An 18031-nucleotide genomic window follows, 5' to 3' on the forward strand; every position below is an offset into this window, starting at 1 on the left:
TTATTATTATTATTAATATTATAATTATTATTATTATTATCATTATTATTATTATTATTATTATTATTTTTATTTTTATAATTATTATTTTATAATGAAAGCAGTAAATGCATAGGCAGTCAGTGTTTTGAAATACAGTGCGGGAATTTTAGAATGGTCTGACAAGGATTTGCATAACATGGATATCAAAACAAGAAAAGTTTTAGCAATGTTTGGTATATTTCACATTCGAAGTAGCGTAGCAAGGCTGTATCAAAAGAGGAAAAATGGTGGGAGAGGATTGAAAAGTGTATAAGATTGTGTTAGAACCGAGGAGATGTCGTTGAAGGAGCATGTGGTTAGAAGTGGGGAGTGGATGCTTAAGGTTGTGGCCAATGAAGTGGAGGTATGTGAGACCAAGGCTGATTATGTGAAACGTATGGATAGAGAAAGGGCAGAGGAACTGGCTAGAAAGAAAATGCATGGAAGGTTCTTCCATGATATAGCAGAAGTGGCTGATGAAAGATCATGGCAATGGCTTAAAGCTGGGTATCTGGCTAAGAGTACTGAAGCTTTTGTTTGTGCAGCACAAGAGCAAGCATTAGGAACACGATTGTTTAAAAAAGTTGTCCTAGGAGAGGAAATTGCTGCAGAATGCCGAATTTATGGTAAGACCTCAGAGACAATTGCGCACCTTGCAGCAGGGTGTAGTGGACTAGCCCAGAGAGAGAGAGAGTACCGCAAAAGACACGATCGCATGGGACTTCGGATATATTGGGAGGTGTGTAAAAGAGTTAGGGTGAAGTGTGATGGAAAATGGTTTGAGGAGGTGCCTGATGAAGTGAGAACAAGTGAGGATGGCAAGGTAGAGGTATGGTGGGACAAAAGTGTCATAACGACCAAGCAATTGGAACATAATCGTCCGGATTTGGTCGCCATTGACAAGGTCTCAAAATACTGGCAGATTGTAGACTTCTCAGTACCCTGGGACAGGAATTTGAAAGAGAAGGAGAACGAGAAATGGAGCAATTATGCTCCATTGGTCTTGGAGATAAGGCGTATACACGGTGTTAAAACACAAATAATCCCGGTCATAGTTAGTACACTAGGAGTAGTATCAAGTCGTCTGGAAGGACAATTGAAAAAACTACAAATCCACGATGTTTTAGGCGGCCTTCAAACCTCTGCAATTGTAGGTACCACCAAAATCCTTAGGAAAACCCTTGATCCTTGAAGCTCCTGATTTGAAGCCGGGATTAAGGGAAATCCTCTGGAAATGAATCCCTCCCATCATTTTTATTATTATTATTATTATTATTATTATTATTATTATTATTATTATTATTATTATTATTATTATTAATTTTATTATTATTACTATTTTATTATTATTATTAATATTATTATTATTATTTTTATTAATATAATTATTTTTTTAAATTTTACTATTACTATTATTATTATTTTGTATTATTATTATCATTATTATTATTTTATTATTATTATTATTATTATTATTTTTATTATTTTTATCATTATAATTATTTTTTAATTTTATTATTAGTATTATTATTATTATTGATTTTTTGTTGGCAGCGACTATTGGTCTTCACTGGAATTTGGATGGCAAGAAGCCTTTCTACGGTCCCAGTACTTTTTGCACTCATCCAGTGGAGTTCTAACTAATGCTTTCTCTCCTCAGTCTTTCCATCTCACTTATTTGATATGGTCAAATAGTTTATAGTGACACGAGAAAAAAAACGGGAGGGCTAGCTTACATTCTGCAGTTTCAGTTTTCATGGTTGCATATGGTCTTTCTTTGTGTTTTATTTCTGTGGCAGTTTCTACTTGTACATGTCCAGTTGACGACTGTTGATCATTCGTCTTAGTCCCCGCATTCAATGATTTTCCTTAATATTTCAGCCGTTTTCATTATTGTTATCCATTGTATCTTATCAGCCATCCCTGTAATTCCAATCTCTCCCATTCTCTTTTTCGGCATTGTTCCCAGGGCTCCTACTATGAGTGGTGTTATCTTTACTTTCTTCATCTTCCAGATCCCTTTGAGATCTATTATTATTATTATTATTATTATTATTATTATTATTATTATTATTATTATTATTATTATTATTGTTATTATTATTATTATTATTATTATTGTTGTTATTATTATTATTATTATTATTATTATTGTTGTTGTTATTATTATTATTATTTTTTTGTTGTTATTATTATTATTATTATTATTATTATTATTATTATTATTATTATTATTATTATTATTATTATTATAAAAGTTAAGTTATCCAATCTAATTCGATATAAATAATGGTTGTTTTGAATTCTAATTTGCAGAACCCGTGGCCGCAGCCGATGCTGAGGAACCCGCCAAGGACGCCAAGCAGGATTGAACCCCCGATGTTCGTTTTCTTTCGACATTCGACTCAAGCGTACGTTTAACTGTTTCATGAATTACTCCGATAATATTTCTAAATTTTTACATGATTTTTTATTTTATTTTTTATTTTGTGTTGTTCTCACAAATATTCTAAACTTTTTGTTTGAAACATTTTCTATTTTTGTAGATATTGTTTTTATTCGAAAAACGGATTAGATTCGTTTTATATAGAAACGATTTGAATTTTTTTATTACCAAATTTATGATAGTTACACGAATCAACTTTTTATGTGTCAGACTTCTTCCGACATCGCTTAAATTAATAGGTGCCAACATGTTTCAAAAACAAGTGAAGCATGAGTTCACAGTGAACGAGGCATAAAAAAATGACTAAGATCATTTAGCCTCAAAAGCCCCCAGGGGACGTCAAATCCTGATGAAAATGAACAAACGGTGCAGTTTTAGGCCTTAACATATGTCCTCCCCCATTTAGCCCCAAAATCCCCAAGGCCTTAACATATTTAAATTTGACTTCAGCACCATGCAAAACTGCTAAACAGACATACGCAGAAAATTTTGGACAAATATGGTAAAATAGTCCCAAAAAACTGAGTGTTTTTATTAGCCCTAAAAGAGCCCCTGGGGCACACCCAAGAGTTATCGCGAAGTATAGACAAACAAAATTATATAGAAATCAGTTAGTTACAACTTCTCAGAAAATTTTATAAAAATGCACGGCATCATTTTTTATTTTTTTTAATAAACACAAAAGTGTCAATTTTAGCCATTTTAAACAGAAAGGCGCCCCTAGGGGGGGCAACCGGAGTTTTCCCGGAAAATCCGTTCAGTTACTTTTTTACTCATATCATATTTAATGTTTGTGCAAAATTTCAAAAAATTCCAAGGTGTAGTTATTGAGAAAAGTGCGGACAGACCAACGGACGAACGGACGAACGTACAAAGGTGAATTTACAGGTCCACCCTCCTTTTTGTCGGGGGACGAATAAACTAGCTATCTATCTATGTCTCTCTCTCTTTCTCTCTCTCTCACTCTCTCTCTCACTCACTATATATATATATATATATATATATATATATATATATATATATATATATATATATATATCGTTAACACCAGGACTAAAGCAATAGTTCAATAGTGTACAGAGGAAAGAGACATCAACCCATGGTATGAACATATCACGAAGTAACCATTCAAATGTAAATTTAAGATTGAACAAGTATTTCTTATAGACAAATATGGCCAGGAAAGGGATAAAAAAATGCTCAAAATAAATGAATTAAATACATTTCAGTTCTTGACGGGTTCATTTTTATGCGCTGAGAAAGCCTCTTCAAAGAAAAATCAATGATATTTTACATATTGCGAAGATATTTGTTACAGGGAAGGGCAGAAACAATTGTTTGAAAATAAATGTTTTTTATGATGAATATATGGAGAATTGTTCCCTGACTTAACTTAGGTTTCATATCATAAATATGTATGTAGTCGTATGACATATATAGATATATTCATATCGCAAACACACACACACGCACACGCACACACACACACACACATATATATATATATATATATATATATATATATATATATATCATTTTCTTATCAGTTTTTTCAAGCTAGGATGAGGTATCCTACTGGATGCCAAATATTCACCGGCTATCTCATATATTACCACTGGAAGATCTTTTTTTAGATTCTGACTGCCATTGTTTGAATCTTATCCTTTAATAACTAGAATAATAGAAATCTTCCTAAGATTCCAGTTTCTTTTCATGTCATACACAAGACTTTAGTATTTCGTTATCTTTTCAGCTGTGTTTAACCCAGCATCATTGGAGACACAAACTTCTACTAAGGTTGCTTCTTTCTCCTTCTTGTCCCATATCACTGTATCAGGTTTTATAGCCCCGTTTTCTTGGTACGTAGCTGTAGGGATTGTATAGTCATAGTGGATGGTGCATGACTTATTTCCAAGTGTTCTTTGTGGTATATGTTCTCAGAACTTGCTGCCGCATTCGATGTTCAACTTTTTACAGATCGTCCAGTAGAGATATTTACACACTCCATTGTATCACATCGTATTGTAGCCATTGGATGTCAGGTGGCTCACACTTTCTTATTCTGCTTGACAGAACCTGAATTTGCTGTCATTGCTTAGAACATTCATTTTCTTATAAGCATTTGGTCATCAAGCCTTGATCTTGGGCAGCTATTATAATTCTTTCCTGGTCACAGTGGAACGATCCTAATTTAGTCTATAGAGCCTTCTTTATCTATATAGTCATGGGTGAATTCACTGAGAAAATACTTGGCACGCTGTTGTTGATTGGCCCATTCTTCCAGTTTTTTTGCTATGGAAGTTTTTTAGTGAATTTTTGCCGACCCTTTTAATCTATTCTCGTAGTAGACTTGTTTTCTCATTCTGTCTATTTTGTAAGACACTATTGCCCAAAATGTTTGGTCGGTTTCATGATGGAGGTTGTTCTGTTGGCTTTTGTTTCGTTAAGTTGATGCGCCATTTTGAGGCTTGGATTTAAGGAGCTCATCAGATATTACCTAGTACTCAAGATAATGACACGATGCTGATAGTCAATCTATGAAAAACTCATAATTCCCGCTCCTCTGGTCAATTACAACCTAGGCAGACACTGGTTTCTGTATCTTTTTCTGTACAGTGCATCATTTTCCACATTTCAGTGTCCAATCTGTTTAGGCCCTTTTGAGATAAGTCGGCAATGCAAAAGCTGCATGTTATCATACACATTGCTAGTTGGTTAATGGCAGGGAACTTGTCTTTGTTTGTAAGTTCTGTTTTACAGATTTTCCTTGCACAACGTATATTCTTACACAGCATATATATATATATATATATATATATGTATATATTCATACATATATATATATTCATATAAATATATACATTTATATGAGATATATATTCATGTGGTATATGCATATATGAATTTAGATGACATATATATTAAGGTCATGCACATAAATATATTTACAACACATATATATTCATATAAATATATATATTCATATGACACACACACACACACACACACACACACACACACACACACATATATATATATATATATATATATATATATATACATACATACATAGTTGTGGACTGGAGCGTTGTCCTGCAGGAGGAGGGTACCTTATTGATCTTGCCCCACCTCTTGATATTGATAGCTTCCCTTAATTTCCTCAAAAGTGAAGCATAATAGGCTCCTGTAATTGTGATACCCTTTGCCAGGAAATCTATCATCACTACTCCGTCCTGGTCCCAGACGACTGTGAGCATGACCTTGCCAGTGGAGGGCTGCATCCTTGCCTTCTTTAGAGGTGGTGAGTCCAAGTGCTTCCCCTTCATTGACTTGGGTTTGGTTTCTGGATCATAGTGATGGGCCCAGGTTTAATCCTGTGTAATCAGTCTTTTGAAAAACTTTGACTCATCTTCTTGGCACATCTCCAAATTCACCCTCGAGCACTCGACGCATTCTCGCTTCTGGAATGGTGTGAGCAACCTGGGAATCCATCTGACAGACACCTTATGCATATGCAAATGGTCATGAATGATAGTTTCCACTAACCCTGTACTAATCTTAACATCTTGGGCTATTTGGTGAATAGTAATGCGCCGATCTTCCAAAATGGCAGCCTCAATTTGACGGACAGATGCCTCATCAATGACAGAAGGGGGGCAACCAAGTCTGGGAGCTGTTTCCGCAGACTTCCGGGCATGTTTGAATTCACGATGCCAGCGTTTTACAAGGTCATATGATGGGGCATTATCACCATGTTTTTTTCATTTCATCAAAAGTCTCCTGTGGTGTGCCCCTTTTCAAATACAAAAACCGGATCACTGCTCGACATTCAACAGGCTCCATTTCACACCTGACTCAGTTCAAACACCTGTAAAACAGAAACCACAATTAGTTCAGAGCTGTAATTTGTCACATAACCCGTAGAGGTATAAATCATTGAAAAATTTCAGCTAGATCAGACAACTGGAAGTGGGTCAGGGGCATTACTTATTGCACGCCCCTCGTAGAAGCAACTGGACTTATGAAAAAAAAATTTAAAAACTACCTGGCAAATATACCCGGTGAACCACGTGCACACGAAATTCAAGCTATTGCACTCTAATGTAAGTAGGTTACGACTGATTACCTATACTAAATGAAATTGTTTTTGCTTAATTTCCCAACTGTATTTATTTTAAAATGGTTTATACCATCGATAATAACATTTAACAACATAACTCCTACAAATTCCGTTTTTGGTTTCTGTATCAGCATGAGATAATTTTGTTATTTTCTATATTTTTCAGGTGGCATGATGACTCAATCGTTGACCATTATAACCGAAAACCCATTGTTTCGTATCTTCAGGTCGACTTGGTCGCCAGACACAGTTTCGTACTATAACCAGTGAACAGTCTCTTCCTTGTTAAACTGATATTTTTGTTTTCTTTTTTGCATAATTTCCAAAATTTCGGTTACAACTCTTGTATATAACGGAATCATGCAATGATAAGAACACTTCTATGTACATACAACTCCGTCGGAATGATTACAAACGATATACCAGGCAATAAAACACCAATACTATATAATGTTACATGTAAAACTCCGAACGGACTCGCTGCCCGGACTTGCTTCTTCCTAATCTCGAAGCGAACGCCAATATTGGTTTTCGGCCTTGCCAGTGTTGAGACATATAGCACAAAGGTGGAATAGAAACGGGGAATTCGTGGAAGTTTCAAGACAATTCTGCAATTCGACTGTTTGGTATTTTTAATGCTGTGACATTTCCTTTTTTACCAAGATTAAAAACCGATTTTTTGTAAAAAAAAAAAAAAATAATAATAATAATATATATTCTTGTTGATATTTTAATTGTTTCTCTTTTATACTATTTATATACTGACTTTTATATTCTAGACTTTTAGCTAGTTAAGAACGGACCAAAGTTATAATCCGTTGGGTTAGAATGAGTGCTTTATGCTAAATTGGTGGTTGAATATGATTAAAGTTTTACATTAAATATTAACCCCTATCTCTCGAAGGTAGATGGGACTCTCTTATCATAACAAAGGTCCATACAAAATTTCAGCCAGATCCGCCCCGTAGTTTCTGATTAAATGTCTAGAATAAACGTGGTATTGTGGTGTCTAATCCCTATTAATCACTGTGTATCTATGGATACCATAATACTTAGTTCGACACACTTTATCCTAATAAAGACCCATACAAATTTCAGTTAGATCGACTCTGTAGATTCTTAGAAAAAGTGAATGGACAGGCAGACAAACTAAGAGAAATATAATATAGATTACGTTACATATATTTATAATTAGAATATTGTTTGTTTGTTTTTTTACCCTGAAATATATATTTTGTTAGCAATGTTGAAAAAAAAACAAATTAACAGCTGAGCACTAATTTCTTAAGAACAGTCTGGACGTAGTTTTCAATTAAACGATATTTGAATTATGCTGCAGGCAGTGTTGGTGATACTTTTCCGGTACCTGGAACTATTGGTAGTACATTGTCCAAATCTCTGAGGCTTAGAAAAGCATCAGGAGCATGATAGCTTCGTATACAGCCATTTTTGTGTATGCCTGGCTGTCTTGAAACATACAGATTCGAAGACAGTCATAGACAGCTCTGGTGCATTTTAGGCAGTATTGGACTTAGTCAGATGTCAGCATTGAATGACAGGTGGCTCCCAAGTCATGGGAAGTAGTCCACGTTCTTCAGAAACGTACGTAAGATTAAAAAAATCTTTTAAAATAATTTGTCTCAAGATTTCCATTCGAAATTGTATGCACACACACACACGCGCGCGCGCATATACATTTCTATTTCCTGTACAGACACATATATTAAAAAGCGATATATGTTGTGAATATATAATTTTAGTATTTACTTTAACAGTGCTCAATACATAATTAGAGCTTAGTACGTAGAGTTAGTAGTGGTGGTGGTATAAAAAATATATTTCTGTAAAATAAGCTACAGGGAGGCATCCATGCTTCATTCCCGCAAAAAATTATCAGGCAAAATGCATTTTACCTTGTGATTTTTCGAGAGAATGAAACATGGATGCACCTGTATAGTTCACTTACCATAAATATATTTTACTACTACTACTACTACTACTAATAATAATAATAATACTAATACTGCTGCTACAAATGAACACCCAAAATCAAATTTATTTTGTTTGTTCATCCTTTTGAAACTGATTTATAATTTACAATTATTAATCTTTAGACTCAATATATATATATATATATATATATATATATATATATATATATATATATATATATATATAATAATGACTACAAATATATTTTAAGCCCCCCTCTTTGGATAGAGCACTGTCGTAAATAATCTCACCCGCAACTTAATTGGCTGAAAATGCGAAGCTCGTTGTTTGTTTACGAACAGGCGTTTTGAGCACTATAAAAGTGCTGGCTGGTGTCTATTTAAATAGACATTCCGACGAGTTATTTACGGGCGTCGATTCCGTGGTCGAGTGGGAGAACTGCCGACTGTCAACACAACGGTTCTAGGTTCAATCTTTGTCTTGGGAGAGATGCTATTCTAGCGACACTGATGAGTTGTGATACAACGAAACAGGACTGTATGTCGATGACTACAAATAGATACATACATACATACATACAGTATCAACCATGTTTTATCTGCATTTTAAACTTCCAGAATTAGATTATAAAAACAATCTCCAACTATTAACAACAGAATAGGTAGAAATAAGCAATAAAAGGTGCGATTCCAGTAATTATGTTGTTATTCCACTCTGAAAAGTTTTTATTTTTTTATTTTTTTTTTTTTTACGGACCGTTTAGTTAATACTCCAAGATCCAACATACAAAATTGTATATCCTGGTTATACACCACTTATATTTCTGATTGAATCTATACTATGTTTTGGTGATATAACTTTATATATTTTTTTCCTGGTGGTTAAGACACGATGTTTGTTTTGTGTTTTTTTTTTTTTTTGTTTTGTTTTTTTCTTTTTTTTTTTTTTTTGCTATGAGTTAAACTCATAGAAAACTAAAAATATATAACTGTATATTTAACGAAACAAACCATCAGGAAAATTATCTTTTTAGAAATGAATAAATAAACCGTGACTGAAATTTCACTTTATACCATTAAAGGCTGAAATGCTATCATTGATTTAAAATACATGATGCCCAAGGGACATAATCTATATTATATTTCTCTTAGTTTGTCTGTTTGTCTTTCTGTCCGTTCCACTTTTTCTTATTTCTTCTTGTGCGTATCTACTACTGGACCGATCTGGATGAAATTTTGTATGCACTTTGTTATGATAAGGTGCAGCGAACTAAGTATTATGGTATCCATTCGATGCATAATTAGAGATTAACAGATATTACTTATTTACTACATTTACTCTTGAAGCTTTCTCGGAAACAACCGAGCCGATTTGGTTAAAATTTTGTATAGACCTTTGTTATAATAAGGTGCAACGATCTAAGTGTTCTTGTAGGCACAGTTAGGGGTTAATCATATCATAACAAAGATCCGTACAAAAGTTCAGCCAGATCGATTCCGTAGTTTCCTTATAAATGTCTAGAATAAATATGGCATTGTGATGTCTAATCCCTATTAATCCCTGCGCATCTATGGATATCATAATAGTTCGCCGCACTTTATCATAATAAAGACACATACAAACTTTCAGTCAAATAGACCTCGAAAATAGGCACAAATTTAACCATATTCAACTATCAATTTGCCATAAAGCATTCTAAGTTCATTGGCTGTAACTTTTGTTGTTTTTAACGGCAAAAAAGTCTAGCATATGCCAATAGTGCAAGAGTTAGGAAGTCGAAGAATTGAACTATTATTCCTTTTAGAGTTTGAAACGCTAGATGAACCATTTGTGACCAGTTTATAGAATTTTGATTCATTTGTATAGTTGATTCTAAGCATTTCTTCTTGTGCGTATCGGTATTTAAATATATAAATCCGTTTTATATTATTAATATTTCTGATATATATGTATAAATAAATATGGATTATTTTTACTTACAGACACTGGTGTTTTATGCTTACGCAATCGTCAGTGTAAAAACTAATAATGCCGATCGAAATATTCGAACACTGTTCCTATGTCGCCTTCGACACTGCAGCCCATTATTCAACCCCTCGATCACAAAGAATTATTACTTGAAAAAAAAGAGAATTAAGTTCTGTATATAATTTCAAGGCAAGCACGCAAATACAAAAAGCTAATCAAATAGTGTTCAACAGCAAACGCCAGAACATTGCATTACGCTAAACTATATAACTTATTACTTTCTTGAAAAAAGGCCTAATTGTAGGGAGTTAATAGTAATATTGTTATAAATACATATTAATTATTTTTTTACATACAGACACTACTAGTTCATGTTTACGAAATCATATATACATGCATATAAAAGTTGAAGTGTTACGAAGACGGGAGTAGTACCATTAAAACGAGCATCCTTTTCTGCTCCATAATTTATTTTAAGATACAGTCACCATTATTCTCAATGCACTTTGGCCAAGAATTCAATGACGCATCTCTGTAGCTGATGCATGTCCATGGCAGGGATTGATTTCTTAGAGGCCCACATAATAAATATCTGCAACAGAGAGATAAAACTTTCAGGTCATGAATGCATAAGTTCAATCATTATAACAATGAAATTTGTAATTCCCTCTGTTTCTATTCGTTCTATTTTTATAATATATATATATATATATATATATGTATATATATATATATGTATATATATATATATATATATATATATATATATATGTATATATATATATGTATATATATATATATATATATATATATATATATATATATATATATATATATATATATAGTAAGTTATAAAATATATATGGCGATCCACGCTAGGATTCCTCAGGCTTATAGGTTTGAGCACTGTTGAAGTAAATACCTAAAGTTTACGCATAAATTTATACTTTTGTATATTAATTTTATGTGACTAAACGAAATAGTTATATATATATATATATATATATATATATATATATATATATATATATATATATATATATATAATAAAAATAGTTGCTAAAGGGTTAGCATTTTAAAATATTGGAACTTGGCAGGCGTAAGTCGACAAGTAGCCTTCTGCGCATGCGCAAATATAAATTTATAGGTTTTACAATGTTATGTTTCAATTTTGGATATGCGTAAGTACAAAGTACAGATTGTAATAAATATTGCTGGACAGTTATGTGTTTTGGTTTCGATTTTAGCTGACGGCACCATAGTCATATTTTATTTTATTTTTACTTTTGAAATCACTACCATATATTAGGTACAATATAATAATTGATAAAGAATTGACTGTAACACAATAAATAGGAAATCTGCATAATTTAATATTTGTTTCGGCATATTTTACTACCGAAGAACGTCGAGCGACCAGCTAGTCTATATAAAAGTGACTTTGCATGTCTGTATGAGAAATGGTCTCGACCAAAGTACTCTGCCAATTTTTAGTCTACAAATTGAAACTTGATATAAAGGAGCCGTGGAACAAATTCGATTTGGTCTTTAGCTGGTAAATATAACTGCTAAGAGGTCAATATTGAAAAGAATTGGAAGTTGGTCGACTGAAATTACTTCTGTATGCATGCAAAAATATTTATATATTAAACAACTTTATTTTTTAAAGTTGTTACATGAATATATGGTTTAGGTCAGACAGTAACGACTAAAGTTGGAGTGCTAAATGTTTTTGCCTTGATTCTAGTTGATGGCACACGTGTCATAGTTTCTTTTTTAATTTTGAAATCACTACTATATATTGGGTACAATATAATAATAAATAAATGAAGTAAATTATAATAATAAATACGAAATCTGCATAAATTAAAATATCATATTCAGACGAATTTTTACGACCAGGCCACGCTTGAGCCGTCTGCTAATATATATATATATATATATATATATATATATATATATATATATATATATATATATATATATATATATATATATGCTTTATATATTATTAACGTTTTATCTGTTTGGTTACATATGCTTCAGATGTTGGACCATGTTGACGATCCAGCAGCCTCGTCAGACCTTACAGAAATTGTTGTTAGTATTTGGAAGAATGGAAGAAGTGTTTTAGAAGAAGTACGAGAAAAATATTTTACCAAATATATACATATATATATATATATATATATATATATATATATATATATATATATATATATATATATATATATATATATTCAGGGTGTCCACAAAGTCTGGCTACATAATGTAGCCAGACTTTGTGGAAGCATCCTGTAGATTATGTAGCCAGACTTTGTGGGCACCCTATATATATATATATATATATATATATATATATATATATATATATATATATATATATATATGTGTGTGTATATAAAGGCGGCCTGCTTGTATATAGAAAAGTTACCTTGTGTGTTTGTCTGTCTGTCGGTGTAAGAAATAGTCGCCGGGAGAACTACTCTGTCAATTTTTGATCTACAGACTGAAATTGATATTGAGAGGATTTAGATCTATGGAACAAGGTTTTTAGCCGGTAAAAATAACTGCTAGGAGGTAAAAAGTGGCATTTGGCATTAAGTCGACTAAGCGGGTTATTTGTACACATACACAAATATAAATTTATATATTTAACAAGGTTTCTTTTTAAGTTTTTAGACGCACATGAAGTTAGATTTTAAACATCTGTACATTTTAGACAGTTTAAGCTTTTTGATTATGAATTCCATCCTCTGTACATGGTTGTATAACTATGTCCTTTGCTACATACTCGTTTACTAACTTAGTATTTCTTTTTACAATTGTTATAACTCCTTGAACGAGTTTCTACTAAACAGAAGTGAAAGAGCTTAGAAAGAGGCATATATTGCCACATACAATACAACCTAGTAAAAATGAACTAATGTTTGAACATTAAACGCCGTCAAAAGATCAATATGCGTCCAAATTTCTGTTACCTGTGTAATTACGTGTGAGGTATAATTCATTTTTTGTCGCAATGCCCGGATGTTTGGAGGTGTGTGTGTGGTGTTAAATACAAAAGAACCCGGGGGGTGGGGATCGAACCCGAAGCCCTGAGGCGAAGTTTGAAAATAAAATCGGCCAGAATGAGTTAGCGAAAGATGTTTGAATTTGACAGGTGCGCGGTCGGAAGTCGTCGAGCGTTACGACGACTACGTAGCTTTGTTTGTTATAAGCGAAGTAAAAAAAGAAAACAACGTTAACACTAAGCGGGAAAAAACAATAAAAAAACTAACGTAAGGCAAACGAACGATGAAAACAGAAAACGAACACGTAAAAAATGGCTTAAATAAGCCTGTTTCGATATTAAAATTTTAAAAATCGAAAAAAAAACCCATCTCACACCACGATTCGAATCCAAAACGTTTACATAATGAACTAAGGCCTTAAACAACTGATCTAAGGCGACGTTCACGAAATTTATTCGGTTTTTCAACTATTTAAAGTAAATCAGGTCACGACGTCATCTGACACATGCGTAGAATCGGTCATTGTCACGAGAGGACCGTTTTTGTTGATCCCCCCCCCTGTCGAAAATTGTCGATTTCGGGGTGAAAATGTTAACGTTTTTTGCCAATTCTTCGATATTTTTCGAGCAAAGGATGGCGCTTCGATGTGATTCAGAGTTTGTGAATTTTCGTCGTGTCTGTCGAAAGTTTTTAGAAGACATCCAAACATACACACAAACATACATACATTTTCGCTTTTATATATATAGACTAGCGAGGGGTACCCGGCGTTGCCCGGGTGTTTAGAGGTGTGTGTGGAAACTCCGGGGGGGGGGGGTTAAAAATGTTTTGGTAGGTAAGTATGAGGATCGAACCCGAACCGTTGAGGCAAGGTTGTAAATTAAAGTGTAAAAAAACAAAACAACTTACGACGTTAACCATTTCCCCACCGCGAGATGCTAACGGAAACACGTTTGAATTTATTTAATTACTTGGATTTGGCAGGTGCCCGTTTTAATGAGTTAATGAGGTCAAGTTTGACTGCGGGATTTTTATTTTTCCCAAGATGTTATAGGAAAAAGACTAACCCACATACGACGAGCGACAAATATTGAATATTTATCTTCCCGAAATCGAGCAAATTAAATAGACAGGCGAGCTTCGTTGTTAACTGTGAGATATTACGATTTATATGTGATATAAAAAGTTTTTAAAAGTTGTTAGGCGACCGACCGCTTCTCTGAAAAAAGCCTTTTGTAGACATACAGAAAAAGCGAACACACACACATACATACATACATACATACATACATTTTCGCTTTTATATTTATAGATTTCATTTGTATCCTAGAAGCGTTTTAAGGGGAGATTCGCGTGGGTTGTCCAGTAGAGGTTGACAATTTAGTACTTGTCTGTGAAACAATGGAAGGTCTATTTGTTAAGTTAAATACGTGGTTGCTTTGTTTTGCGGCATTTCAATCCTTTTCGTATTATTTAATGCCAAATCTAGTAATTTGTGGAAAAAGTTTGTTGCTTCGATTTTTTTTTTTTAAATATTTTAAATATTCATTGACGGTGTTTAGTTTGGTTGTTTTGTTTTACGGCATATCAAACCTTTTATGGTTCAGTGATTTTGCTAAAAAGTTGTTTTTTTACGCTTCAAGTTATTTATATCTTCAAATATTTATTCGTGGTGTTTAGTTTGATTGTTTTGTAGAAAAAAATGGTTTTGGTTTTGCATAACATGATTGAGTTTTGTAAATGAAAAGGAAGAAAAACAATAAAATCAATGTTTGGTCAGGAAACCGATATCTTCAGACGGTTTGATATGGTAGCACCAGATTAAATACTTGTAGAAATGCTATGGAAAGTAAAGGTCTGAGAATGAATATTATCAAAACCAAAGTAAGGGTCAGTGAATCTAATGTTAGAAAGCCTTCGGAAAGAGAAAAGTTCCGTTGCTCTATTTGTAGAAGAGGAATCTGATGCGACTTAGTTATTGTGGTACTTATAAGCATTGGATAGACAACTGGAATTATAAGTTTACGGATGACAACCGGTTTGTGTCCAGGAAGTGTAAGACTAGCCTCTCCATCTTCCATAGAGTCGAGAAAAGAGTTTTCAATCTAATAAGTCCCACTTTGTCAACTAAGCTCCTACCCTGTCCTATCGCCACAATGTTGTATCTCTGTGCCTTTTTTTTTAAATAAATATTTTAATGGAATGTGCTCTGAGAAACTCGTTGCACTTGTGCCCCCTTGACGTGCATATCCCCGACAAACCTGCTTAGCAACAAAATCAACCCCTTCATTGTTGAGGTCCCTGAATGCCAGAAAGCTTTCTAATCTAATAGTTTCTTTCATCAAATAGCTAGACTTTGGAATTCCCTTTCTGCTACCTGCTTCTCTGACTGTACTGATATGCAGAAGTTTAAATATAACGTAAACCAACATCTTGTTAATCTTTTCTAGGCATGGTCCCAAATAGTAGCCCCTTACTTCCAAGTGGCGATATGCCTTGTTAGAGGTGAACGTGAGTAAAAAAAAATGCACTTTTGTCAGAAATTCAATGGCACCTCTCTGCTTCTGACGCACGCTCATGGCATACATTGCTTTCGTAGAGTCTCACACCGTCAATATCTGTAACAGAGGAAGGAAACTTTCAGGTCATGAATGCATAAGTTCAGTGATCATAACAATGCAATTTGCAACCCTCTCTGATCTATTCGCAAGGAATAAAAAAATTGGAAATATTACTTTTCGAACGTCCTTCATGCGATGAATATTCAATGAAAATCTTAAAGACATACTTAGGTCTGATAACTTGAGATGAAGATTGAATCTAGGAAGTATATGAAGATGTGTGCCGAAGAAGGTCGGATATTACATCGATTAAAACGTGAAAATGACACCCAAGATGCGAAAAGTAGTCGGAATAATCCAAATAATACCGGCGTGGTTTTATTATGTACTTGTTAGAATACCCGTTCCAGGAAAGGTTCATTATAATGAAACATGTGAGGAAAGTTTGTAGAATGTAAGAAAACAGACGTCCCAAATACTTTAGAGCGATTAAGATAATTTTTATGTAATAAGTTAGCATTTACCAAGGCCAAAAGCCACTCGAGCATACGGGTTAATAAGACTGTCAGATGATGAACTATACTTTGAGAGTGAAAATTTAATTACTTAAGATGACGACTCGACCAGTATTTGTTGACATGGAACTTGAAGTCGACCATATATTGTAGTCTGCGGGTAAGCAGTTCCGTTGCAATGTGTTCCACGTGATGTTCTTGAAACAAACGCTACTGGCTATGTTTCTAATTTTTTGAGATGAGGATTGATCATTGGTATTATTTGGATAGCTCTTCTCAGCTTCAGTGTTATTTTTCACAATGTTTCGGTCGATGTAAACTCCGGCGTTCTTCAGACGTATTTTGTCAGATTCGGGAATTTTTCTGTCAAACTAGGAATCTGCACAGAATTTCGAACGGAACCACGAGGCAGCACACTCTCATTCTATAACCATGACCGGATAGTGTCTTAAATAATTCGAAATTATATTTTTAGTATCGCCCTAACTAAGGATTGAACCGCCAACCTCGAGAAAAGTGTCATTTACAACTGAATTTTATGAAATACTTTATCTTGCAAACAATTCTGCTATGAATTTGAGGAGAACATCAATCTGGATAATCGAAATAATACAAACTTTGTTCATGTAAACGCCGTTTGCTTTTAGGCATAACGAGGAAGAAGTGGAAGTCTTTTTTTTCAGCCACAATCGAAAGGTAATGTAACAAGTATGTGAAATTAGAGACTCCATGACTAAAGTTATGGGTAGAAGAAACGTTTGTAGCTTATGGAGTTACATTTTTAGATTGAATAAATGGGGCATCTTTTACTTATGATGAACTCTCGTTAGAATCAGAAATGAAACAAAATTAGTAAAAGAATAGACGCGCACTATCAAGTACATAAGTGTTTGAAATCAGGGGCTCAAGGCTATGGATGGGATGGATTGATATGTTTTATATTATTTGTAATCTGCAATTCAGATAGCTTTTACCCTCGAACTGCTAGACTTTGGAATCTCCTCTCAGGCACCTGCTTCCATGACTGTACTCACATATACAGAACTTTAAGTGTAATGTGAACAGATATGTCGCTGTTCGACTCTCTACATAGTATTCCTGCAAATCTGGTCCGGAATAATAGACTCTTACGACTTAGTGGCACGATGCCTTGTTTGGAGTGAAAACAAAAAAAAAACAATAAAAGAGATCAAAATAAACATTGGATGGGAGTTTTAAAACACTCTAAATATTATTACAATGTATAACTAACTGGAATGCAATAAAAAAAAAGTCGAAAACTGTGAAAATAGAACTTATGCAACTAAATTGATAGAATTGCACTGGTTTAATTTTGTGGACGCATTAGGTCAAAGGTCACTAAAGTGCGGTTCACGACATCAGTTCGTCCGGTCCGCCGACGGCACTTGCGTTTATGTGATAAAACATATGGA

General features: G+C 33.6%; 1 protein-coding gene across 1 annotated transcript in view; it reads left to right on the top strand.

The window, feature by feature from the left end:
• Positions 1-7285, top strand: part of LOC145292112 (uncharacterized) — a 137280-nt gene extending 129995 nt beyond the window's left edge. Inside the window, exons 3-4 of the mRNA XM_080138215.1 lie at positions 2338-2432; positions 6754-7285. Of these exons, the coding sequence (XP_079994341.1) occupies positions 2338-2393 (56 nt within the window). The 3' untranslated portion in view covers positions 2394-2432; positions 6754-7285. The remainder of the gene's footprint in view (positions 1-2337; positions 2433-6753) is intronic.
• Positions 7286-18031: the final 10746 nt, after the last annotated feature.

The sequence above is a fragment of the Euprymna scolopes genome, chromosome 2 (genome assembly GCF_053919585.1).
Source record: "Euprymna scolopes isolate OS-2025 chromosome 2, ASM5391958v1, whole genome shotgun sequence".
In the NCBI taxonomy this organism is placed as follows: domain Eukaryota; kingdom Metazoa; phylum Mollusca; class Cephalopoda; order Sepiida; family Sepiolidae; genus Euprymna; species Euprymna scolopes.